The sequence below is a fragment of the Lemur catta genome, chromosome 1 (assembly GCF_020740605.2).
Source record: "Lemur catta isolate mLemCat1 chromosome 1, mLemCat1.pri, whole genome shotgun sequence".
In the NCBI taxonomy this organism is placed as follows: domain Eukaryota; kingdom Metazoa; phylum Chordata; class Mammalia; order Primates; family Lemuridae; genus Lemur; species Lemur catta.
In genome coordinates this window covers 223305147-223330888 of record NC_059128.1, presented here as the reverse complement: position 1 = coordinate 223330888, position 25742 = coordinate 223305147, and the positions used below count along the sequence as shown (strand labels likewise).

The following is a 25742-nucleotide window of genomic DNA, read 5'->3' as shown; positions in this document are numbered from 1 at the left end:
GGGAATGAGATGGTTGAGCAGTCTCACATCAGTGGAGTAGGATCAGCTCTTTGGGCTCTGGTCATTCATTGTGAGACAATCACACACTGTATTTACCCATGAGGGGCAGCCAGGTGCTGTGGAGAGGGACATGAAATAAAATCTCTTTTTCCAAGGGGGATGAGAAGGTAAGACTGTAGAACAATATACTTCACATCATCAGGTACTAAGCAGTGTGTTAGATACTACATGCTCTAAAATCTGAAAGCTAGGCATATTTTAATACACTCTACAGGAATTGCAAAGTTTCAAAGTTATAAATTACATATTATTGATGTGCAGAAGTTAGAGCTAAAGCAGAGCTTCTTTTCAGTGAATTAGCTGTTAAAAAAAGGGATTTTGAAGCCCGCCAATAACAGGTATTAAGCTTTGCAGTGTACCCTGATCATTCATATAGCCTGTGTTCGACAGGGACTCCCAACTGGTTGTGTTGAAGAGTGTTTCTCAAACGTGGCAGCACATTAGAATCACTTGGGGAATCTTTTTTAAAAATATTGCTGCCAGAGTTCTGTTCCCAGAAATTAGAATTGAATCAGTCTGGGTTGGGCCTGTGCATTGGTTTTTTTAAGGTACCCTGATGATTCCAATATGCAAAGTTTGAAATCCACTTTTTCAGACCAGTGCTTCTCAAACTTTATTATGTGTAAACATCACCTGGAAGGCCTATAAAAAAAGAATTTGCGTTTCTGTGAAGCTCCTAGCTGAAGCCAAATAGCACTGTTCTAGACTTTAGAATATGTGGTATTTATTGGTCTTTGTGTTTCTGGCACACAGTAAATACTCAGAAACTGTTGAATGAATATCGGTGTCTATTTGTTTCTCAAAATATAATGTTCATATGAATCACTTGGATATTATTAAAAATGCAGATTCAAATTCCATAGGTCTTGAGTGGGAATTGAGAGTCTGCATTTCTAACAAGCTCCCAGGTGATGTCAACCACACTTGAGAAAAAAAAGCAAGGTCTTAAGAATATGACAAGATGAATACCATCAAGTGTCATGTTCTCATCTCATTTCCACAAGGAACACTTCATCTGCAAGTTCTTCATCTATCCTTATTGGGCACATATCCTACTGTAACCTATCCCTTCTTCTCTCTCTTATTCCAGAAGTATACTGAAGCTCAAGTGAGTGAAAGTGACATTTTTACAGAGATACTGTCAAATTCTAATTTTTTCATATTAAATATCAAGTAAATACAAAATATTCATAAGATGCATATAAAGTAAAAACAAGATATAATTAAAACCTAAGTACTCATGTTATTAAAAATATATTTTGGAATAGTTTTACAGAAAAGTTGCAAAGATAGTACAGACTTCTGTATACCCTTCATCCAGTTTTCTCTAATGTTAACATCTTACACAACCATGGTACATTTGTCAAAACTAAGAAAATTAACATTGGTACATTACTATTAACTAAAGCCAGTTATTCCAATGATACTCATTTTCTCTTCCAGGATGCAATCCCAGGAAACCACATTGCATGTCATGTCTCCTTAGTCTCTTCTGGTCTTTGACAGCTTCACGTTCTTTAATTTTCATGAACTTGACAGTTTTGAGTAATATTAGCCAGTTATTTTGTAGAATGTCTCTCAATTTGGGTTTGTGTCATATTTTCCCATGACTAGGATTATGGGTTTTAGAGAAGAAAAAATAGCACAGAGATAAAGTGCCCTTCCCATCCATTCATATTAAATGGTACATGATGTCCACATTATTTGGAACTGATAATTTTAACCTTGGCTAGTTGGTTTCTCTCCTGTAAAGTTACTGTTTTTCCCTTTCTATATTCTTTGAAAGTATGTCATTGAGTCCAGCCCACACTTAAAGGACTAAGGAATCCAAGAGGGAGGAGTATCTACATATGTTTGGAGTTTTTCTGGAAGGAAAATTTATTGCCTCTCCCTCTTCATTCATTCATTCTGTATTATTTATGTTAGTATGGACTCATACATTTTATACTTTGGGTTATAACCTATTACTACTAATTTATTGTTCAGATAATTCCAGTTTAGGCTTTTAGATCAGTTCCTGTGTCCCTTTACATGCCCCCATCCTTTTGTTTTTTTGGAACACTTCCTTCCTTTCTGGCTCTAAAAGATGTTCCAGCCTCTTATATTTTCTCAGTCCCAAGGTAAAATCAGCCATTTTTCTCCAAGGAGAAATGGAGAATGGTATTTAGAAGCCAAGATCTGGGTGCTAGGTGTGTTCATTGCAACTAAGGTGTTACTGATTCCAGGATCTTCCAGTGAGTAGAGCTAGCAAATACATGTATGTATTCCCCAACATCCTGGTTTATATTTTAAAATTTGTGTCTGTTAAAGTTCTTTGTAATGTACAGTTTTTTGGGTTTTGACAAATGCTGTGTTGTTTTGTTGTTTTTTTTTTAAAGTAAACCATTAGCAAGCTTCATAGGTAGCAACAGATTACTTGCAACACACCTGACAATTGGTTTTGACAATCGGTTAAGAAACACTAGATTAGATAATCTAAAGGCCCCTTTTTCCTCCAACATTTATTGAACCTTCATTTATTATCACTGATTCCCAGAGATTTGTCATGTCCCAGGTTGCATTACTGACAATTATCTCCAGGAGGATCTTGAAAGATTCTGAGAAAAAAAGCATCCCCACCTCTCACCACTGTTTATCATGAGGTTGGAAAGGATATTTATAGAAAAGAAAGGACTACCACGAGAAAAGCCAGTACTTCATCCAGCCTCATCCTGGCTGACCCACTATGGCCACCAGCTAGCAATAGAACTTCTCAGGTGCTGGTTTTCAAATTGGAGTCCCCATACCAGCAGCAGCAGCAGCACCTGGGAAATTGTTAGAACTGAGCATTCTCAGGCTCCATCCATACCTACTGATTCAGTTGGGTCCAATAATCTGTATCACAAATCCTCCATGTGATTTTGAGAACCTCTATGTAAGATTAACAAGCTATTTGCCAGTCCTTTAGAGACAGCTGTGAGGCTTCATCTTGACTTCCTGCTAGGGCCCCGGGGACACAGAACTGGTCAGTCAGGGAAAAGCTGCAAGTGTAGCCAGAGGGTTAAAGGGCTGTTTTTCTTTTGGTTTTTATGTTTTTAATCATGATCTACCAGAAGATGGAAAATTTCTGGCCTGGATGTCTGGGGCAATATATTCTATCTCTTTGAGATAGAAAATGAAGGTCTTCATAATGATACTAAAACTTATTTATGCTTTCATTTTGTTAAAATTGCAGGATAAAAACTAAGACCACATCAAGTACTTGAGACTTTTTTTAGTGATAGCATTTTTTAAAATTACTTTTACATTGGTCTGTTATTTCTATTGTGTTATAATAAGATCATATTTATCAGCATTTATGCTGTAGGGAGGTAAAAGTTATTTGCATACAGTATGAAGTTGCAGTAAGAAAAAGTTGGGAGATATTTTCTGATCTAGTTAAATATCTCATGTCTCTAAGTCCCTACCCCCTACCTCTACCTCAGGTACCTCTCCGACATCAATTCTACTTCTCTTCCCATCACCTCCTCTTTGTGGGCCCTAAAACCACTTTAGGGTCTTTGGATTTACTATTCTTTGTGTTTGGGATATTCTTCCATCAGATAGCTGCATAGCTAGCTCCCTTACTTCCTTCAAAAGTGACATACTCAAAGAGGACGTCCCTATCTAAAATTTCACACATATACCCCATTCTAAAGGCACATTTCATGTCCCCCATTGTTTATTTTTTTCTCTCTGGCACTTAGTATCTAACATATATGTAACTCTCCAGTAGAATGTAAGTTCTACTGGCACAGATTTTTATCTGTTTTGTGTATTGCTTAAAACAGTGCCTGGCACATAGTAGGGGCTTAATTATTATTTGTTGAATGAATGAATATCTCCAATATGCATTTATATGTGACTGATAGTGAGTAGGTGTACATGGTAACATTTTTTGCTTTATTATTTCCTAAACCGAGCTGAGAGGCAACTTGTCTTCTATTCTCCTAAACTGCCTCTGTTCTATTCGGTTCCCCTAAACTGCCTTCAGTGTAATTAAGAGGGATGGGGATGGGCAACTCTCTAAGGAAATAATTATTGATTCTTTTTCTGTTTAGAGAGCAGAGTCCTTCTAGCTTGCTGCCAGCTAACCTTGTTCCCTTCTAAGTGCCTGCCAAAGAGGAGGAATGGGACAGCATTCCCACTGTAGGTCACACTAAACCAGTGGTTCTCCGGGGAGATGACAAAATCTAAGAGATGGATGATAGCAATGGTTGCACAACAGTTTAAATGTACTTCATGCCACTGAATTGTACACTTAAAAATAGCTAACATGGTAAATTTTATGTATATTTAATCACAATTTAAGGGGAAAAATACTCTAATGGTTCTCAGAGTATAGTCCAGAACCAGCAGTAGCAGCATCACCAAGGAACTTGTTAGAAATGTAAATCCCCAGCCTTCACCCCAGAACTATTGATTCAGAAACTGGAGGTAGGCAGCCTAATGATTTGTGTTGTAACAAAGGCATCAGCCTTTGATTCTAATACGCACTAAAGTTTGAGAATTACAGCATTAAATTATTTTGTCCTAATCCTAAGAGCTATGAAAAACTGTTGAAGAGTTTCACAGGCTTTTCCCATGCCCTCATAACTGCATAACCTTTGTCAGAAATTCTGACCACCTTTGGGGTAAAATTGAAAATTGCTGTGGAAGTGCTTTATGAAGATGAATGTTTTAAATAATGTTTAAAAAAAATGAACTTAACGTTTAGAGAGCCTGCTGTGTTTCCAGAATCTTACCAGATACTCCTACGTTTGTTTTTACATTTAACCCTCAAATCAGCCCTGGTGAAGTAAGTACTAAATTTTCTATATTTAAAATGAGGAAACAAGCTGAGAGCAATTGTAATTTATCTGCTTTCTTTATAGTGTACACTTGCTGCCACTAGGTGTCACTGATACTGTGTTTACTTAGATCCAGGCAAAGCTTTCTGGGATTATACCCCTAGAAAACTGAACTAAATGAGGTCTCTTATGAAAGAGATCAGACTGCAGGTAACCCACAAATACAGATTCTGACTTCTGGTATGTCAAGAGTAAAGACCTCTGAAAAAACATTCCTATCTAAAAAACAATGATAACACTTCCAGAAATTACCAAAGTCAACTTTTTCAGAACTCTGGAAAATAACTAGCTGGGACTATAGGCATGTGCCACCATGTCCAGCTAATTTTTTTCTATATATATTTTTAGCCGTCCAGATCATTTCTTTCTATTTTTAGTAGAGACGGGGTCTTGCTCTTGCTCAGGCTGGTCTCGAACTCCTGACCTCAGCAATCCTCCTGCCTCGGCCTCCCAGAGTGCTAGGATTACAGGCGCGAGCCACCGCGCCCAGCCTCTACCAAATATTTTTTTAAAAAATTAGAATCAATCCTTTATAACCTCTTCCAAAATACAGAAAAACAGGGATCACTTCCCAACTCATATTATGAGGCCACATTATCCTGATATCAAAACCAGACAAAGACATCTCAAGAAAACTACAGACCCATATCCCTTATGAATACAGATGCAGAAATCCTTAAAATATTAATAATACTACACAGTGAATCCAACAACATATAAAAGATTATACACCCTTACCAAGTGGGATATATCCTAGAAATGCAAAGTTAGGATAACATGTCACTCAACATTATTCATCGTGTTAATAGAATAAAGGACAAAAACACATAATCACCTCACTAGACACAAAAAGCATTTGACAAAATACAACACCTCTTCATTACAAAAATGCTCAGAAACTAGGAATAAAAATGAACTTCCTCAACCTGATAAAGGAAAAGCCGACAGCTAATAGCTGACTTAATGGTGAAAGACTGAGTGCTTTCCTCCATAGCATGACAAGGATGTCCACTCTCAACATTTCTATTCAACACCATACTGGATGTTCTATCCAGAGAATTTAGGCAAATAAAACAATAAACAGCACCAGGTTAGAAAAGAAGTAAAACTACCTTTATCTCCAGATGAAATGACCATGTATATAGAAAATCCTAAGGAATACACATGTACTCTATTACTCTGAATGTTGAACAAGTTTGTAGCATATAAGATAAATTGGCAATAAATAATCTGAACATGAAATTAAGAAAAACAATTCCATTTACAATACCATTAAAAAGAATAACATACGAAGTATAAGACATGTACTCTGTAAATTGCAAAACTATTGAAAAAAGCTAAAGAAGACCCAAATAAATGGAAAAACATCTCATGTTCATGGTTTAGGAGACTTAATATTTTTAAGATGGTGGTATTCCTCAAATTGATATACAGATTGAACACAATCCCAAACAAATATCAGCAAGGTTCTTTGCAGAGATTGACAAGCTGATCTTCAATTCATAAGAAAATTCAAGTAGGCAAACTAATCTTTAACAACAACAACAAAAAAAGCCAAGTTGGATGACTCATACTTCAGTTTCAAAACTTAACCACAAAGCTACCATAATCAAGACACACTGGACCTTTGGACTCTAGAATGAGGTTTAAAAAAAAAAATGTGGTACAGACATAAGGATAGATGTTATAGATCGGTGGAATAGACTTAAGACTCCAGACATAAATTCTCGTATTTATAGGCAATTGATTTTCTGTATTGTGCCAAAACAATTCAATGGGGGAAAGAATAGTCTTTTCAACAAATGGTACTGAGAGAACTAGATATCCACATACCAAAGAACAAATTTGGATCCTTTCCATGTACAGTATACTAATATTAACTTAAAATGGATCACAGACCTAACTGTTAGAACTAAAACTATAAAATTCTTAGAATATAATGTAGGAGTAAATCTTTGTGACCTTACATATGACACTAAAAGTTCAAGCAACAAAAGATGGATATACTAGACCTCATCTAAATTAAAAACTTCAAAGGACATCATTAAGATAGTGAAAAAAAAGACAACTCATAGAATGGGAGAACATATTTGCAAATCATGTATGAGATAAGGGAAGAACTCTTACAACTCAACAATAAAAAGACAAATAACCCAGTTTGGAAAATGAGCAAAGGAACTAAATAGACATTTCCCCAGGAAAGATATACAAATGGACAATTAGCACATGAAAAGATCTTCCTCATTATTATTCATTAGGGAAATGCAAATCAAGATCACAGTGAGATGCTACTTCACACCTACTAGGATGGTTTTAATCTAAAAGGTAGACAATAACAAATGTGGACCAGGATGTGAAGACATTGCAACGCTCATACATTGCTGATGGAAATGTAAAATATTGTGGCCACTAGGAAAACAGTCTTGTAGTTAAGTGATTAAATAGAGTTATCACATGACCCAGCAATTTCACCCCTTAGTGTATGCCCCCCCAAAATGAAAATATATGTTCACTCAAAAACTTGTACACAAATGCTGTTTATAACAGCATTATTTATAATGGCCAAAAAGTGGAAACCACCCAAATGTCCATCAGCTGACTAACGTGTAAATGAAATCTGGTATATCTATGCAATAGAATAAAAGTTGTCAGTTACAAGGTATCAAGTACTGATAAATGCTACAACATGGATGAACCTTGAAAACGGCATAGTAAGTAAAAGAAGCCAGTCACAAAAAGCCACATACCATATGACTGCATTTATATAAAATGTCCAGAATATGCAAATCCATAGAGACTAAAAGTAAATTAGTGTTTTTGTAGGGTTGGGGGAAGGAGGAAACAGGGAATGACTGCTGATGTATTCAGGGTTTCTTTCTGGGGTGAACAAAGTCTTCTGGAATTAGATAATAGTGATCAATACATAACTTGAATATACTTGAAACCACTGGAATTGTACACATTAAAAGAGTGAACATTATGATAGGGAATTATGTATCAATACAAGTACTATTTGAAAATCTTAATACAAACACAAATATATTCCCATGAGAAGACCACAGTAGTATCTTTTAAATTGTTATGTTCAAAAGTTTTTTGTTTTTTGTTTTTTTAGCAGCAAGGGAGAAAAGTGAGGAAATAATGTTTTTCCCCATCTTTGGGAGGAACACCTTTGTAACCATATTTTATTCCTACTTCCTCACCTCCCTTTATTGCTTCAAACTCTGGGGCTGCAAGACACCCAGCTAGGACTTTGGAACTTCAGAGGTACAGTCTTTTTATCCACTAGCAAATTAGCTTTAACCACAAAGCTGTCAGGGTACACTCTTGTTGCATTAGATGCAAGTCTTGGGCATCCAGAGCATCATGTAGTACCAGGGCCCTGGTCAGATTACCACTGGTGCCTTGCCTTTCCAGCTTTTGTTTCTGTCCCATTCTCCCACATCCAAGGACCCTAGGGTTCAGATCTGGTTTCTCGTGCCATGACCCCCATACCCAGAATTACTTTCCTTTTCTCCTACCCTCATCAAAACTATTTCTGGGTCTTTCTGCTTTTAATTCTGATTAATTATTGACTTATTAATTAAAATTGTTCATGCTAAAGATCAAAGTGAAAACTGCTAACTGAAACCAGTTTCTTAAATGTATTTATTTTCTGAAAGTATGTATTTCCTAGCTTCGTTCACTGAAAAGGCTTAGAAGCAGTGACAAAAATGAGCCCCCCTAAAGGGTCTCTAAAAATGTTTCCTCTTTAAAGGAACCAGAGCTCCTTGGAAAAATGTGTGATTCCAAGTCAGGGCCAGGAAACATTTAAAATGAGTCTGGAACATCTTGTCAGAAAGTAAGGAAGCTATCAATGACCACTGAGCATGTGTTGAAAGGCCTCAGGAGCCAACTTAGAAGGGTTCTTAGTGACTAAAGATGGGAATATTTGAGGATTAAAAGGAATAATTGAAATGGGCTGGAGCATATCATGTGTTCCAATGCAAAAGTTCCTTATGTTACCTTCAAACAAAAGATCATTTGTTGAAGTTGCAAGAAAACCAGTTTGTTCATTTGAAAAGTGGTAAATAAAGGGAAAGAATCAAGCATTTATTCCACATTTCCTGTATGACTTATACCTTAGGATAACCAAGTATTAATAGTTAATGCGGAAAAGATTACTACCATTTTGCAATCCCTAATGAAATAATGGATCTAAGTAACAATCACCACTGTCTGCTGAAAACATTAACATGAAAAGTTGAGGGACTTTATAAGGGGTGAATCAGACTGATAGCATCTACTGATTAATCTTAGTATCACAAAGAGACAAAATTGACATATGCCTCTTGATGTGATGCAGTATGAAGTACATAGTTCCATCTATGACATATTCTTGCTAAAAACTCTAACCTGAATTTTATCAAGCCTCAAAAATCTGTTTATAAGAAATAGAGGAGTTAGAGGAATACGTAAGACAACACCATGGGGATGCAATCAGCAAAATCTAAAATGGGGGAAACTCTATAGGACTAATGACATAGTTTCTTCAACAAATGAATGACAAGGAAAACAATTTAAAAAGGAGGGGAGATTGTAGATTTAAAGAAACTCAGGAAGCATCAGCCATATTCAATTTGTGCACCTATTTAAACTAAAAAAAATCTCATTTATATATAAATATATAGTTTTTAAATAACACATAATTCATACCTACATCTAAAGTGGATTTCTATTATGGCTTGGAATGAGCGGGCTTTCGAGAGCCACTTGCTGGCCACTGCAGCCCCCTGCCCAGAGTTTACCAGAATAGTATTGGCAACTTGGTGACCTGGTTTATCACTTCTGAGAGGTTGCTGATCTTTACCTAAACAGCCTGGGTGCCGTAATACATAATGTTGCCACCAGAGCCATTACTGTAACAAGACACATAAGAGAGATACTTATATAAAATTTACAGCAGATAAACTTTTTACATTATAAATTCCTAATTTCCTAATCAGTAAAACATTTATATTTTAAAACAGAACCAAGTATAGCACATTAAATATAGTATATGTATTTTACATATAGTATAGTATATTCATTTTCTAAATGAGCTAACTTTTATAAATGAATTTCTCATTTTGAGAAAATATCAAATTTTCTTTCTTTGAAATATTTTTCTCTCTTTTCTAGGAAGTTGTTTTAGGTTATGTGAAAGAGATGCTTCCTCATCACTAAGGCTTACCAGAAACTCTGATTTGAAAAGAATAAATGGATTTTGCACCAAACCACAGGAAAGTTCCAGACCTCCATCTCGTAAGTTTTTATTTTCCATTTATGGAATAGGTAGCGCCCAAAGAGTAGGACAACTTAGAATCGAAAGAACCTAACAGAGAGGGGTTCCTACTTCATACCTTCTCATGTAGGTCAGGCCTCCCATATTGTACTTACATTGGTTATGCTCACGCACATAATGATTTCATTTTCCTCGTTTGTCATTTTCCTCTCTTTCTTGCCTCAACAGTTGGACTGGAGCTATCTCTAAGGAGTATAGATGCCCTGAAGTAAGTAGTGGTCTAGAAATGATCTTTTAAGGAAACCCAAAGATGAACCAAATTAAGAAATTATGTTTTGGGTAAAATATTAACCAGGGCTAAGCTCTGGCTTGGGCATTGACTCAGCCACATCCAGTCCTATTCCTAACTCTAACCCTTGTCACTGTTACCACTATGGGAAAAAGGGGCATAATATATAAACTCTTGGGTCCTGGGTGATATTTTCCTGTTTTTCCTTCATAGGAGTACACTTGGACCAGGCAGGTCTTGGTGAGTGGAAAGAAACCATTCCCAAAGGATATTTTTCAAGAGCTTAAAAATATTTATACCCTTTGAGCTGGTATTTCACTTCTGTGATCTGTTCCAAGGAATGATCACTACATATGGAAAAAGCTTTGAGTATAAATGTGTTCCCATTTTTTATATATAATGGGAAATTAAAATAAATCTAAATATCAAACAGTCAGGGAATGATTAATTAATGTATATTAGATCTACTTGGTGAGATATTATGCAGCTGTTGGAAATGGTGCTTATAAATGCCATGTACTGCGAGGTGGCTGACACCTGTAATCCTACCACTTTGGGAGGCGGAGGCAGGAGGATCACTTGAGACCAGGAGTTTGAGACCAGTCTGAGCAAGAGTGAGACCCCATCTCTACAAAAGAGAAAAATTAGCTGGGCATGGTGGCACAGACTGTAGTCCCAGCTACTCAGAGGCTAAGGCAGGAGAGTCCCTTGAGCCCAGGAGTTTGAGGTTGCAGTGAGCTATAAGGACCCCACTGCACTGTACCCAGGGAAACAGAGTGAGACTCTCTCTCAAAAAAGAAAAGAAAAAATAAACATGTACTAGTATGGAAAATGTTTACCATAATGTTAATGAACAAAGCAGGATACAGACTTTTTTTTTTATATTGTGTGTAAGCATAAGCATGACACATACAAATTGCACACACAGCCAGGAATGGCCCAGCACTTTGGGAGGCTGAGGCAGGAGGATCACTTGAGGCCAGTAGCTTGAGACCAGCCTGGGCAACATCGCAAGACCCCATCCCTAAAAAAATAATAAAATAAAATAATAAAAACAGAGTAAGACCCTGTCTCTAAAAAAAAATAAATAAAATAAAAATCACATACACGTGTACATATATACATATATGGTTATGCTCAGGGGGATAAAACTTAGGAAGCACACCAAAATTGAAATGCAGTGATTATGCTATGACAGTAGAATTAAGGGGAATTTCCGTGTTTTTCTTTTTTCATATCTATACTTTCTGAATTTTCTTTAATGGGTATGTGTTACTTAAAATTAAAAAAAAAAAAGTGTGGCCAGGCGTGGTGGCTCACGCCTGTAATCCTAGCACTCTGAGAGGCCGAGGCGGGAGGATCACTCAAGGTCAGGAGTTCGAGACCAGCCTGAGCAAGAGCGGGACTCTGTCTCTACCAAAAATAGAAAGAAAGTATCTGGACAACTAAAAATATATATAGAAAAAATTAGCCAGGCATGGTGGCACATGCCTGTAGTCCCAGCTACTTGGGAGGCTGAGGCAGTAGGATCGCTTAAGCCCAGGAGTTTGAGGTTGCTGTGAGCTAGGCTGACGCCACGGCACTCTAGCTAGGGCAACAGAGTAAGATTCTGTCTCAAAAAAAAATAAAATAAAAAAATAAAAATAAAATTTAAAAAAGTGTAAAGAGAATTGTGCCAAGCACTTGAAGGATTAAAAGGTAAGACCAGAGCAGCACTATTTCTATACTTCTAAACCTGTTTTCTTGCCTTTGGTTCTTTCTGTATTTTTTTTTTCCTATGACTTTCCTGTTCCTTTTGCTGTTGTCATCTGATCAGGTGAAAGGAACAGCACAAGCAAGGATGTGGCGGTGGGAATGCGTGTGACATGTCGGTAACAGTCAGGGAGATGATGTGTCTGCAGGAGAGATGCAGGCAGTGGATGGACATTGGATTGAGATAATCTTGGAGGCCACATCTAACCCTGACATTCTGTGATTCCCAGCTTTTTCTGCTCCTTAACTTCAGTGCCTTCTGCTTTCTTTGAAAGACTTTCTTCCTTCCAGTCTTTGGTTCTGTACTTTTCTTGCTCATCTGCCTTCCCCCACTCCATTTTCCTCTGCTGCCTCTTTCTCCTGTCCCCTTTCTTGGGTCACATGCCAAGGCTTAGCCCTTGACCTTCTGCTCCCCTTTGTCACCCTCTCTGGCTCTCACTTTGCACGGATGTCTATTTCTACTCCCAGCCTTTTAATGAAAGCAACTCAGATGGCATAAATTCCATTCAGACTCCACAAATCTTAGAATAGCATTCATGCTCTTTCCTGTCCTAAGTGGTTCCTTTCGTTGTCTTCTTTTGGTTAACAGTACTGCTCTTGCCTTAGTCGTCAAAGTTTGAGGTTCTTCGAGATTCCTTCTTCTTTGTTTGCCTCAACTTAATCAGTCTCTAAATTGTTTCAGTCTTCCTCAGACTGACTTCATCTCTCTTCCTACTGCTACAATTCCAGTTCAGACCATATCACCTCATCCATGTATTACAATCTCCTATTTGGACTTTTTGCCCACTCTACCCTATCCCCCTTTCTCTCTGCCATCCGTCTTTCATGCAGATTAATCTTCCTGAAACATTAACTTCCTTGCTTCAAAATGTACAATAGTTCCCAAATCAGGTCTAAACTCCTAAGGCTGGTATTCAGGGTCTCTTATAATCTGATCTTACCTTAGAAACTTTTTCCACTGAAGTCAGACAAGCTCCTCACTGTTCCCTTTTTAGTTCATCCTTACTTCCATGTCTTTGTTCATGGTGTTCTTTCTGCTTTCAGTGGGTGGGGCTTACATTGGAAAATAATGCTTTTGTTTTACCTCAGTCCTCATGGAATTTTGGAGTCTCATGTGGAAAATGAGATATCCCAAGAAATTCCACTCAAATAAAGCTCTAAGTAGCTTGAGTTTTCTCAGTATGTCTGTTAACTGACTGGCTGAAAAGCACAAACAGCATTTTTCTGTTGCTAAATTTGAGAGTCATGATCTCAAATAAGAAATAAGTAAGATTTCTTGTCTGGTTTTTCTCATAGACACCTACAGCCACAGAGTGCCTTTACACAAACCCACAGATTGGGAGAAAAAGATCCTGATATGGTCAGGTCGCTTCAAAAAGGAAGATGAAATCCCAGAGACTGTCACGTGAGTACTGAATTTAGGGTTGTGAGCAGCTTTCGGTTCTCACTGATCTGTTTTAAGGGAAAAGCAATTCCTCTGAGTTCTGAGTGTTTAAAACCTTTCAACCAAATTTGAAAACATTTTTCACTTCTCTAAATATTTTGTCTTTTGGTAATAAGTATTTGGAATAAAAACAGTGTTGGAAAACCTATGTCTTGGTATGTTACATTGCGACTAGTGAAGAGCTGTCAGGTACTCTGAAGTCAACTGATTGTTTTTTTTTTGGAAACAGAGTCTCCCTGTGTTGCACTGGCTAGAGTGCCGTGGCGTCAGCCTAGCTCACAGCAACCTCAAACTCCTGGGCTTAAGCAATCCTGCCTCAGCCTCCGGAGTAGCTGGGACTACAGGCATGCACCACCATGCATGGCTAATTTTTTCTATATATATTTTTTAGTTCTCCAGCTAATTTCTTTCTATTTTTGGTAGAGACGGGGTTTCGCTCTTGCTCAGGCTGGTCTTGAACTCCTGACCTCGAGCGATCCTCCCGCCCCGGTCTCCCAGAGTGCTACGATTACAGGCGTGAGCCACCATCAACTGTTTGATTTCATCTCCTACTTACATAAATGTGACTTTAATTTGGGTGTGTAAATTAGGTACCAGTGATAATAAGTATATTCTACAAAATCCACTTGAGTATTCAACCTTAGGCATAAATTTACTTAAATGCAACACATTCTTTTTCTGGGATTCAGGACAAAGTGCCTCCTGTTGCCAGCTTCCTTAAACATAGCTTTGGCTGGGATCTTGGGATTTTTTTTTTTTTTTTCAGAGTTTGTAGATGATGGTTTCTCAACCTCAGGACCTGTGACATTTTTGGCTAGATAATTCTGTGTTGTAGGGGGCTATTCTATGTATTGTAGGATGTTTAGCAACATCCCTGGCTTTTACCTCCTAGATGCCAGTAGTGTTCCCTCAGTGGTGACAATCAGAAATGTCTCCAGACATTGCCAAATGTCCCCTAGAGGGAGAAAGTCACCCCCGGTTGAGAACCAGTACCCCAGGCTCATCTTAAAGACCATGATTGGTTGGCATCTTGGCCAAGAGAGATTCAGATAAATAGATGTTATCTCCCCTTTGGGGCATCATCCTATTCAGGGACAGAGACTTTTGACAAAGTTTCTAGAAGTTCTCTTTCAGCAAGAAACTATTCCTGAACCTTCTGGTCTCTGCTTTCAAGTCATGATGGAAAAAAGAAACTCAGTTCATTAAGGATATCCTTTCCAGGAAGATAGGTAGTATTTGCTTTCTGTTCCCAGCAGCTTTATTAGAGCTTTTCTGCTTCTGCCAGTCAAAGTAGCACATTACTTTCACTAGCACTATTCCAGCAGGAAAGCCCTGGTCCTTCTTAGCTCAAGTGACTATCTATTCTTCTGGGAAATGAGAGCATACCATCAAAACAGTAAAGGTGATATTGTTTAAAAAAACAACAACAACAAAAAAAACACATACCAGAAATAACAATGACCAAAGTCTTGCCTGTGCTCTAATTTCTTCCTGAATATCCCATCAGAAAATAAACTGGTATATATCCATGGCCCTAACAGATGCTATATAGACACTGCTATGCAACACCTTCCTTAGTCTGCCTTATAGTTGGTTCCAAGATCCATTTAGGCCCAAAATACTGCATAGTGAGTCACCCTGGAAGGTTCTTCCCTGGGCCTGGGCAGCCGTTTATCCTTATGCTGGTAGTTCTGAACAGGTACTATTTAACTGTCCTTAGCAGTTGGCCCTGGTTCCTACCACTCTACAGGCCCAGCAGTACCTGGAGAACTCCATCCACATGCTGCCTCAGTCACACTGTATATGCTTTTAGGGTCCTTCTCCTACTGCAACATCCCAGACCCTGTGCCCCCTTCCAAGCATTTTTCAAGTACTATCCCTCATCCTTGTGATTTTAAAAGTAATATATGTTAAATATCCAGGGGGAAAAAAGTAAAAAGCACTCCAATCCCATCATCTAGAGATAATGAATTCCTATGTACACATCTGCTGAAGCCAGTTCTTTAGCCCATAAGGACTCCACATGCCCAGGCTTGAAGCTCTACCAGACACCCAGGTAATAGAACCATGACTGTAGGGCATGGTGGTGCACACCTGTAGTCCCAGCTACTCAGGAGGCTGCAGCAGGAGAATCTCTTGAGCCCAGGAGTTCAGGTCCAGCCTAGGCAACAGAGTGAGATCCTTTCTCTTGAAAAAAAAATTAAATTTTTAGAACCATGACCTGCCGCCTAGTTGCAGAATCACCAAGGTAAAGTGGCGCTCTCTTTAGACTCTTCCATGTTAGGCCTCTTAGCTTTCACACAAGAATGTTGATCCAACACTCAACTTTCTGTTAAAGCACATGGGTCTGTATTCAGTGGACAGGTTAGAAGAGCTACACTGAAGCACTTGCCAAAGAGCACAATCTCAAGTCCACTGACACTGAATTTTAGCAAAATATTAGTTAAAAGATAAATATTAAGGGAGCATTGCTTAAAGGAACTTTCTACTGTTTCAGATATTCTCAAATCTATTCCTGGTTCAAGACAGAGAGCAAAAAGCTGGGAACTGGAATACATTTTTTAACTCCATCATGTTTGTTTTCTTTCTGAATTGTGCTCTGGGTTGAAACTTACAAAGCTCATTGCAGTATGTGTTGTCAGAATGTTTTCAGACAATCGTTGTATCACATAGTATCTTCTGAAGAACCACAGGGAGAGATAAATAGCTACTCGTTTCACTTTTAGCATTCACAGGCTGCTAGAAACCTGAAAGCCAAAGTTGCGGCCCATCATTGCAAGTGTAGATTAATATGCCTCGCCTTTTTTTGTTTGTTTTGTTCTTGACTCCTTTTTCTGTCTTCATGCTTTCTGCTGCTTTTGTACTGCTTTAAATTTGTGCTATCTTGTATTTTATATATAAATAGTTATGAAAAATGCCCCATCCTCCCCCCAAAGTCCTATGGGATCTCTAGGTCCTACCTCCTTTTTTATATTTATAGATGCCACTACACTTCTGATTTATACACACAGTTTTTTATCCTGTTATAACTTCAGAAAGAGAAAAGTTAACTTTCTTGCATGATCTCATTGTATTAGGTTTGAGATGCTTGATGCTGCAAAGAATAAGGTCCGGGTGAAGATGAGCTATGTGATGATTGCCCTGACAGTGGCAGGATGCATCCTGATGATTATTGAGGGCAAGAAGGTGAGAGTGGGTTTCCTCTTTATCTCTGTATGTTCTCCACAAAGGACCTGCAGGAAATCAGGGATTGACCTTTGTATTTACTCTCAGAGGAGGCTACTTTCTACATGAGAAATGGTAAGAAACAAAACCAGACATATTAGGAACAAACCTGAGATATCATGGTTGGGGATAAATAGCAAATCCTAACTTTGGCATTGGAAGGACTAAATTCGTTTTGTATAATGTAAAAAAAAGTTTTTATTATCACAGATGTCATAAATGTGAATCGAGAAATAGGACACTGGCATATTTAATAACCCTTTGCCTATTTATAAAGCACTCTCGGTACATGGGCTTATTTATCTTCACCATAGCTCATGGTGGGCATTCTTATCATGGTTCTTTATTTAAAGCTCAGCCAAACCAAGCCATGTCTAAGGACCATAGCTCTTAAGCAGTACATAGGAATGCAAGTCTAGAAATCTTCATTGTAACACAGATTATAATTAATAGCTATCGCTAATTGAATACTCCCTATATTCCAGGTACTTTGCTATTATTAATATTTCGTTAGAACCTCACAGAAACACTGTAAGATAGATATTATTATTGGCACCTTATTTACAGATGAGGAAACTATAGCATGGAAAGCTTTAGTAACTTGCCCAAGACCACACATTTCCCTAATGGCAGACCCACAGTGTGAACCTAGACCTAATTGAGGTAATGGTAAAATTGTTCCCATTTATTGAGTGCTCATTATATAGCAGGTACTGTTAAACTCTTTTAATCACCACAATAACCCTAAGAACCTAAAAGGTATGTTCTGTTACTCCCGTGTTTTATAAAGGAGGTACCTGACGCTTAGAGATGTTAAATAGTTTTCCGAAAGTCACATAGCTTATTAATAAGTGGCAAGATAAAAATCAGATGCAAGTTTGCAGGTTACCAAACCTCATACTGTATTATCTTGTTATTAAGATACTTATTTTTATATTCAGCTGCCCTGATCAAATTCTTCTTTTAATACCTTGTCTACTATCACAGATTCCATGTGAAAAGAGATGTCTTGTAACTATTATCAGATACTAAAACGGTTCTCTTCTGCACACCCACTGTTAGCTGACCTCCTTATTCTCAGAGACTCCAGAGTAAAGGGAAATGAACTTTTGGCTCTCTTTAGAGTCTTGCAGTTAAATGGAAATACTGACCATTTTAGGTTGACCTCATGGAAGTATGAAGGGGGCAAGTGTGCTCACCTGGGTGAAGTTCTCTTGAAAACTCTTCCTGTCCCAGTTTAGTTTTTCTTTTGTCTCCTTCTTTGACCTCTCATGCATAGTCCTCAAATTGAAACCTACAGGAGCATGTGGACAAGACATATGCGCTTCTAGAATTCCAAAAAATCTGCATTGTTTTTGTATACTTTACTAGCTGAAGCAAATTATTCCCCTAGAATCCCTTCTAGCATCATCTGAGGGTATATGCTATGTATTTTAGAGAGTTCCTCTCCTGTTCTGTACCATAAAATTGTAACATTTACCTTTTATGGAATTTCCATGTCCCAGAAGTTGGTAAATGCTACTAGAATGGAGAACTTTTGAACTTAACGTGATTTGGAAGAAAGAAATTAGCCATTGTATGTTTTGTTTTCACTATCAACTTCCCACTCCCGTTCTCTTCCCCCTCTATATACCTAATTCTTTTTGTATGGATTTACACAGATGTAAGAAAATACCAGCCAAGGGTACTAGTTTCACTTACTTAGTATGAAAGTCTTGAAACTAGTCTGTTTATGTAAGCTTCATAGAAATGTAACAGTTCACAGATGGAGGGAAACAAGGGAAGAGGACAGTGGCCTCCCTCACTGAAAGGATGGAGTTGTAGGACAGGTAGCACTGGGAGTCATCAGTGGTAGTAGTTTAGGTAAAGTCTGGGATTCCCAAAGCTGAATGCTTTCGGGAAAAGAGTGAGGACCTAGAAGGGTGTAAAAGGATGCAGATGAGCTGAGGAAGGAGAAAGGGTAGCAACCAAGAAAAGTGGAAGGAGAAAAAATGGATAGAAATGTAAATGAGAAGGTATTGAATATAAAAGATAAGAAGGGGAAAAAAACGAGAAAGACATGGGAATAAAGTATAAGGGAAGAAGAGAGGTAAAGATATAAAGAAAGGGGCCAGAAAGGAAGAGAAGGAATGGTGTGGCACTTTTTCTCTTATGCTTGATTGGAAGGGCTACTGTTCTCTGAAGCATTAGGGGAAGTCAAAGTCACATGGAGGGGACTGCCGTGCCCAGTGTCCAAGCTAGCAGACCACTCCATACCTCTACAGCCCTAGTTAACCTGCTGTCATCAGTGAAGGTAATGGCATTCTCCCCTGATGGGCATAAATAATCACCTGTTCAAATCTGTTTCACTTTAGGCTGCCAAAAGAAACGAGACCTTAACAAGCTTGAACTTAGAAAAGAAAGCGCGTCTGAGAGAGGAAGCAGCTTTGAAGGCCAAAACAGAGTAACAGAGGTATCTATGTTGGCTGGATTTTGAAAATCGAGGAATAATGCTGCAGCAACAAGCCTGTATTAAAAAGAATTTGTTATGAGGATCCATTTCATAAAAGTATAGTTTGCACAAACTTAGACCATTTCCCTATTTCTGCTATATAGGTACAAATAAATTTCCTTAAAAAATGACTTGTTTATGTTTTATGGCTTTGATCCAAGTAAAATTTAGCCTCTCAGCTTTTTGAAGAAAAATGAAGAATGAAAAATGAAACAACTTATTTCAACTTGAATATTAAGTTTTCTTTAGAGAAATCAAGTACCATATCTTACTTCTATTCCCGTGACTAAAGTGACTTCTCTCCACAGGCCCAAATGGGGGTTTCTAATTCTTTCTTTCTCTTGTGTGAGCTCATTTCTGAAAAGATAAGAAAGGCCAGCTGAGCACACTGCTCAGGTACATCTTGGAGAGCCAGCTTTCCCCAATGCCATAGTGCTGTTGGGGTGGTGGGCTCCCAAAAGAGAGAGCCCTGAGCAGCAGCCGGACCACACTCGGTACCTTCAGGCATGCTGGCAGATGGAAGCTTTTAGGAGAACAGTTTTTGAAAACGTCCTGGGAAGGTGATAAGAGTAGTCTAACCAGGAGTTTTGAGGACTTAGAAATCCCAGGATCATGGAGTTGCTTGAGGCCAGCAGTCATCTCTGAACTCCATGGCTTAGAATTCTCAACTGGCCCTTTTCCTGCTACCTGAGAAACTAAATTCCTCAATTATGAAAATATAATGTATTTTTTATTAGCATTGAAAGATAAGCATTTGCACCAAGTATGTATCTCATTCAGTTATGATTTTGGGATACTAAGTTGTCTCGTATTTAGGTACAGGTATAGGTTTCTATTTTAAACATTTCATTTATTTTCACATGCTTCCTAAGTATTAATGGATGGCAAGTCATTACACTAGACCCCCCCCCCATCCATAGTTTTGCTTTCTGTGATTTCAGTTGCTCAAGGTCTGAAAATATTAAATGGAAAACTCCAGAGAGAAACAATTCATAAGCTTTAAATTGCATACCATTCAGAGTACCATGATGAAATCTCTTGCTGTCCTGTTCCATCCACCCAGCATCTAAATCATCCCTCTGTCCACTGTATCCATACCATACTATACACACTATCTGCCTGTTAGTCATTTACTAGCCGTCTTGGTTATCATATGACTGTTGCAGTATCACGCTGCTTGTGTTCAATTAACCCTTATTTTACTTAATAATGGCCCCAAAGTGCATTGTGCTGTGCCTAATTTATAAATTAATCATAGGTATGTATGTATAGGAAAAAACACGGTATACACAGAATTGGGTACTATACACAGTTTCAGGCATCCACTGGGGTTCTTAGAACATATCCCCCAAGGATAAGGGGAGACTACTATATAGCCATCCCGATGTGCTAGTTCTCCTCAGAGTTATAAGAGAGATTAAAAAGTAATATATGCAGCTGTTTGAGAACTTAGTTTAATAAAATATGCAGTAAAATGTAACATACTACTCTATAGTTTCATAACTATCTGATAATGATGTCTACCTATATACTTTAGAGTAATTTGACCTTGAGTGCTTTTTAGGTATCAAGTTTTTTTATATTTATCATTTGCAAATTTATTATCAAAAAGCATTGCTTCTCGTACATTTTAGAAGATTAATTTTTTTTGATTACTTTAGGACACTTATGCCAGTGTTTTAAATATGGGTAAATATTAATGTACTTCTTTTAAAAATACATAATCTTTCTTCATAGAACAGTACCATTTTTAACTTCTGAAGAGCATTATAAAGTGTTGTTATCTCGGAGATTTACTGTAATAAAAATGTTTCATTAAACAAAGCTCACAAACATTACCATGCACCAAGAATTTACAGTTATTTCTCATTTTGTGTCATTTTGCTATTCAGTAATGTATAGTGACTACCTCTTTATGGGTTAAATATGTATTTCTTGGCCAGAATTTCAGACCTGCTCCTAATACTGCTACTCCCAATATCCTCACATACTAACCTCTTAGCACTCATACCCTACTAGTAACTCTGTCATATCCCTAAGAACTTACCAAGTAAATAAAATTTAATGAGTAGTAGTATAAAGTACTATAACCTACAAAAGAAGACAGTTTTGCCCTTGTTGCTTTCAGTTATTGTTGTACTCTTTTTTGCTTAATTTCTAAACTTTTTTTGCTTGTATATCATGTGTCCATAGGTAAAGTGGGCAGAAATCATTTTCTACTTTATATTTCCTGTAAGCACTATTTGAATAAAGTTAGTATGTGGGGATATGGTTAGATACTTTTTATTTTTAATCAACATGGTAGTTTTAGGAATCTGTTACTAAAATTTACTGAAAGCAGGCAAGGAATGAATAAAGTAGTGGTGTCACTGTCATTCCTCAAACATTATTTGAATCCCTTTACTATACAAAAACCAAGAATACATAAATTCTCTATACAAAAACCAAAGAATACAAAGAGACATACTTCCTGATTCCACAAAGCCCATGAAAGCATTACAATACAAACTGGTAAATAATAGAAATAGAACACCTAACTCAGCTATCAGCTGTGGTTGGAGGCAGGCAGTGATGGTTCCACAAGTGGTGAGTTCTGAACTGAGTTTGAACCATGGGTGGGAGACAGTAGGTCAGACGTACAACGAAGGAGATAAGTTTTCACCATTCATTTAGCTTGCGTGAAAAATCACAAGACAGCACAATCTAACAGGGTAGTGAACACTAACAGGTAGTGTTCAGTAAGCAACATTTATGTTTTGGTATATTTTTAGGTTTTTTCTTGATAAGAAACCTCCACCACCATCCCTGGCTTAGGCATCTTCCAAACCAGAAACCCTGGAATTATTCCAAACACTCCTGTTGCCCTCATTTAGTCAGTCACCCCCTGTTCTGTAATCTTAACTTCTAAATATTTCTCAAATACACTGACCCTCTAAGATAGTCACTGAGAAGAATCGAATGTGAAACTGTCCAGGGAGGGACATGAGATTACTAACAGGCCTCAAGATTAGAAGTCAGAAGCTCTTAAGTTCTAGACGTGATTTTCCAGCTAACAGCTTAGCCTCAAAATCTTACAATCAAAGACAGTTTTAAAAAAGAAATATAAAACCATGCCTAAATTAATAAGAGAAACCGTCTTTTTAAAAAATGGTTTGCCAACTTGGTTCTACTACTTGATTTCCAAAGGGATTAACAGTTACTCATCCACAGTTTAATTGTTTTGTCATTTTCTAATGCTGCTGATGCAATGATGTTTTCTGTAGGATGACAGGCTGCTGAGATCACAACATCTGTATGACCTTGTAATTTCTGTACAATCTCTTTAGTCTGAAGGTTCCATATGTAAACCAGGTTATCCTCAGAACCAGACACAATCCATTTTCCACCAGTAACTGAAAAATTAGCAAAAATGCAGTATTTCTCATTCTTGTGACCAGTGTATGTCTTCAGGCATCTGCCTCTGCTATAATCCCACAGTTTAAGAGTGTTGTCCAAAGTTGCAGTAAGAATATATTTACCATTTGGAGAAAATTTTACAAAAGAGACAGGAGGGTTATCATCATCCACAAGCGTTTTTAAACACTGGCCTGAGGCAGCATCCCAGATTCTACAGAGACCATCATAGCTACCTGACACTATCAAGGACCCACTACAATTAAAATGAACAGCAGAAACTGGGTCAGAATGAGCAGACAAAGTCTTGAGGCATTTTCCTGTTTTCACTTCCCATATTTTCACACTCTCATCAAAAGATCCTGAAATGATGAGGTTGGATGGTGGATTGAAATTACAGCAAAAGACATAATTGCTGTGTCCCTTCAGTGTTTTCAAACATTTTCCTGATCTCACATCCCATATCTTTAGAGTTTTATCATCTGAGGCTGAAACAAGACTACTAGAATCTGATGACCAGGCAACATCTGATATTTCCAGATTATGACCATAGAGTGTTTTCTCATATTTTCCATCATATGCTCCCCAAATTATAATTAGTTTATCAGCAGAAGAACTTGCTAGCCATTCTCCATTAGGACTAAACTTAACTGATGATACAGCTTTCGTATGTCCCACCAAAGTACATTTGAGAGCATAGTTCGGTTTTTCAGGCACTTCTTGGCTTTGATTGGCTGATGAAGCGAGCGCCAACTGTGCTTTGGCATCTCCTGACTCCTTTGTTGCCATGGATCTGAAGCTCCCAGTCACTAGGTTGGCTAGGCGTCGGGTCCTGAACCAGGCAGCCCAGTATTTTGGTTTTCTGCCCAGCTAAATGAAGATAAAAATATCCGATTCAAATATATACTGTTTTTAATGATTATAATTTCTGGATCATCTTTAAACTACAATATATACTGAATCAGCAGCACGGCTTGGACCACTTCAGTTTTTCCTGTCTTGTTAAATACTTGAGAAATCCTATTGAAAGGTTCCTGTGCGCTGTCGACAAGTAAGATACTAATGTTCGTTATTTTATTAATGGACAATATAAAGCTGTCCAAAGCAGGGGCGAGGGGGATCTCTACAAAATACAAGTATTTTTTCACCGCCCCCCCACCCCCGCCAGCTCCGAAATGTTTGCCAACGTGTGCAATCCTACCAGTCAGACTAGGTACTTGAGGATGAACGAACCACCGCTTTAACCAGATTTCAGAAGCCAAAAGAAAACCTACGTAGCCACCGGATTCGGAAGCTCTGGCCTACGGAATACTTCCGCACATATTGACGAGACAGCACTGCGGCAACCTCTAACCAAGCGAGAAAGGAAGCCTGTGCAAAGGAAGCCCCTCCCAACCACCACTTCCGAGTCCAGATGACCAATGGGAGACGCTTTTCTACGCTTGCGCAAAAGGAGGCGCCGGGGCATATTTTTCAGGTCATTTTTCGCCCCCGCCCTCCAAACACAAACGGGACTGCGGCCTTGGGTGGGTGGGTTAGGTGTACAGGGTTTGTCCCAGACCTGACTGGCTAATGTGGGAAGCAATGGATCTTTTCCACCCGGAGGCATCTGCAGGGAACGGGACCTCTCCTTTTGGGGAACTACAGCAGACTGAGGGGTACTCAGATTGCGAGCTCCCTACCCACCCAGCAATAGATCTTTATTTCAAAGACCATTTCTTTCCGGAAGCTGTCACAGGAGAGGGCTGGACTTGCCGTTGCCCCTTAGCCGCAAGCTGAGGCCCACACTTGACAGGTCAACTGCCCAAACAGCACGCTTTTCGGAAATGCGCTAAACTCGATCCACCCAGACGTCGGGGACTCCTTGTAAACTCCTGCTCCGCAGGCGGCTTTGGTTCTAGCCCTTCCGTTTGCTGTGGTGTAGGGCCTGGTGGCATGGCGTGGGGGTCTAGCGGATCTGTGTGATGATGCGTGGGCAAGGGGTGTGTGGCAGAATTTATGCCAGATTATAAAACTCCAGGTTTAAAAGTTTTCCCTAAAAACGTTTTGGAAAGGATAAAGAGCACGTCTGTTAGGGGCCTTTAAAAGCCAGTGCTATGCCAGGAGTAACGAGCAAAAATTTAACTTAAGAAAACTTAAACGTTTTAAGCTTCCATAGAAAATTGAGATAGGATCTCAAAGGTGCTTGAAACAGAAAAGTTTGTAACAAAGAGGTTGGTGGAACGGGGTTAAGAGATGGGTAAGGTTACTGTTAGTTAGGCTTTAGAGATCTTTCCCTAGTTCTAAAAGAAATGATCAATAGCTGTGAAAGTATGCAAAATATACATGCTATTCACACGTAAGTTACTCTTTTAAACAAGAATAGGTTTACCAAAAAACTATAAGCCTGACTAGTTTCTCCATCCCTGTAGCTGCTCAATAGTGCGCCCGAGAGGCAGAAAATGTTTAAAAGGTTTTCGCTGTGACGAAAGTCACGAGTTAAAAATAGTATCTCGTGATGCTATCAGTCGAGAATTAAAAAACATTTGGAATCAAAGGATCGCCTATTGTATATTTATTAGGGATAACTGAAAATCTTTGCCTTTATAAAGCACAGTAGGCATAATTAGGTCACCTGTAATAAATCAACTGTGGTAAAAACCTCATTAAGACCCTACCACTACTCTAGTTGGAAATTTAAAGAGGAATTGGACAAATACCTTAAGCTAGTGCAAATTAACGATGTGAACCCAATGAGACAGTTTTGGAACTGGGAAGAGCATCTTTAAAATGGTATGGAGCTGCGGTCCCCAACCCCCAAGCCTCAGACCACCGGTATCCATCTGCAGCCTGTTAGGGACCGGGCTGCGGAGCTCCACCGCCCTCCTTCCCCTCCCAGCGCCCATCTGTGGAAAATTTGTCTTCCACAAAACTTAGGAAGGCGGGGCGCACACCAGGAGGGGAGCGGCGGGCCAGCA

At 38.5% G+C, this 25742-nt stretch overlaps 2 protein-coding genes across 4 annotated transcripts in view; one reads left to right on the top strand and one right to left on the bottom strand.

Annotated features, from left to right (window-relative positions):
• FAM162A (family with sequence similarity 162 member A) overlaps positions 1–19523 on the top strand; it is a 29967-nt gene extending 10444 nt beyond the window's left edge. Inside the window, exons 2-5 of the mRNA XM_045540154.1 lie at positions 10089–10211; positions 13529–13637; positions 16754–16862; positions 19256–19523. Coding sequence (XP_045396110.1) covers positions 10089–10211; positions 13529–13637; positions 16754–16862; positions 19256–19348 — 434 coding nt within the window. The 3' untranslated portion in view covers positions 19349–19523. The remainder of the gene's footprint in view (positions 1–10088; positions 10212–13528; positions 13638–16753; positions 16863–19255) is intronic.
• Positions 19524–21659: 2136 nt separating this feature from the next.
• Positions 21660–24171, bottom strand: WDR5B (WD repeat domain 5B). 3 transcript variants are annotated; one of them, XM_045540151.1, is made up of 2 exons: positions 23987–24171; positions 21660–23826 (listed from the first exon to the last, which is right to left on the bottom strand). In XM_045540151.1, the coding sequence occupies exon 2, from the start codon at positions 23572–23574 to the stop codon at positions 22582–22584; it is 993 nt and encodes a 330-aa protein (XP_045396107.1). In that variant the 5' UTR covers positions 23575–23826; positions 23987–24171; the 3' UTR covers positions 21660–22581. The 3 variants fall into 3 exon arrangements, with proteins under 3 accessions (XP_045396107.1, XP_045396108.1, XP_045396109.1); XM_045540152.1 differs by having other exon boundaries at positions 21660–23655; XM_045540153.1 differs by having other exon boundaries at positions 21660–23655; positions 24060–24102.
• Between the last annotated feature and the right edge of the window lie 1571 nt (positions 24172–25742).

Bases quoted from the DNA above. Each gene is read 5' to 3' on its own strand.
- WDR5B (XM_045540151.1), bottom strand. From the start codon at position 23,574: ATGGCAACAAAGGAGTCAGGAGATGCCAAAGCACAGTTGGCGCTCGCT.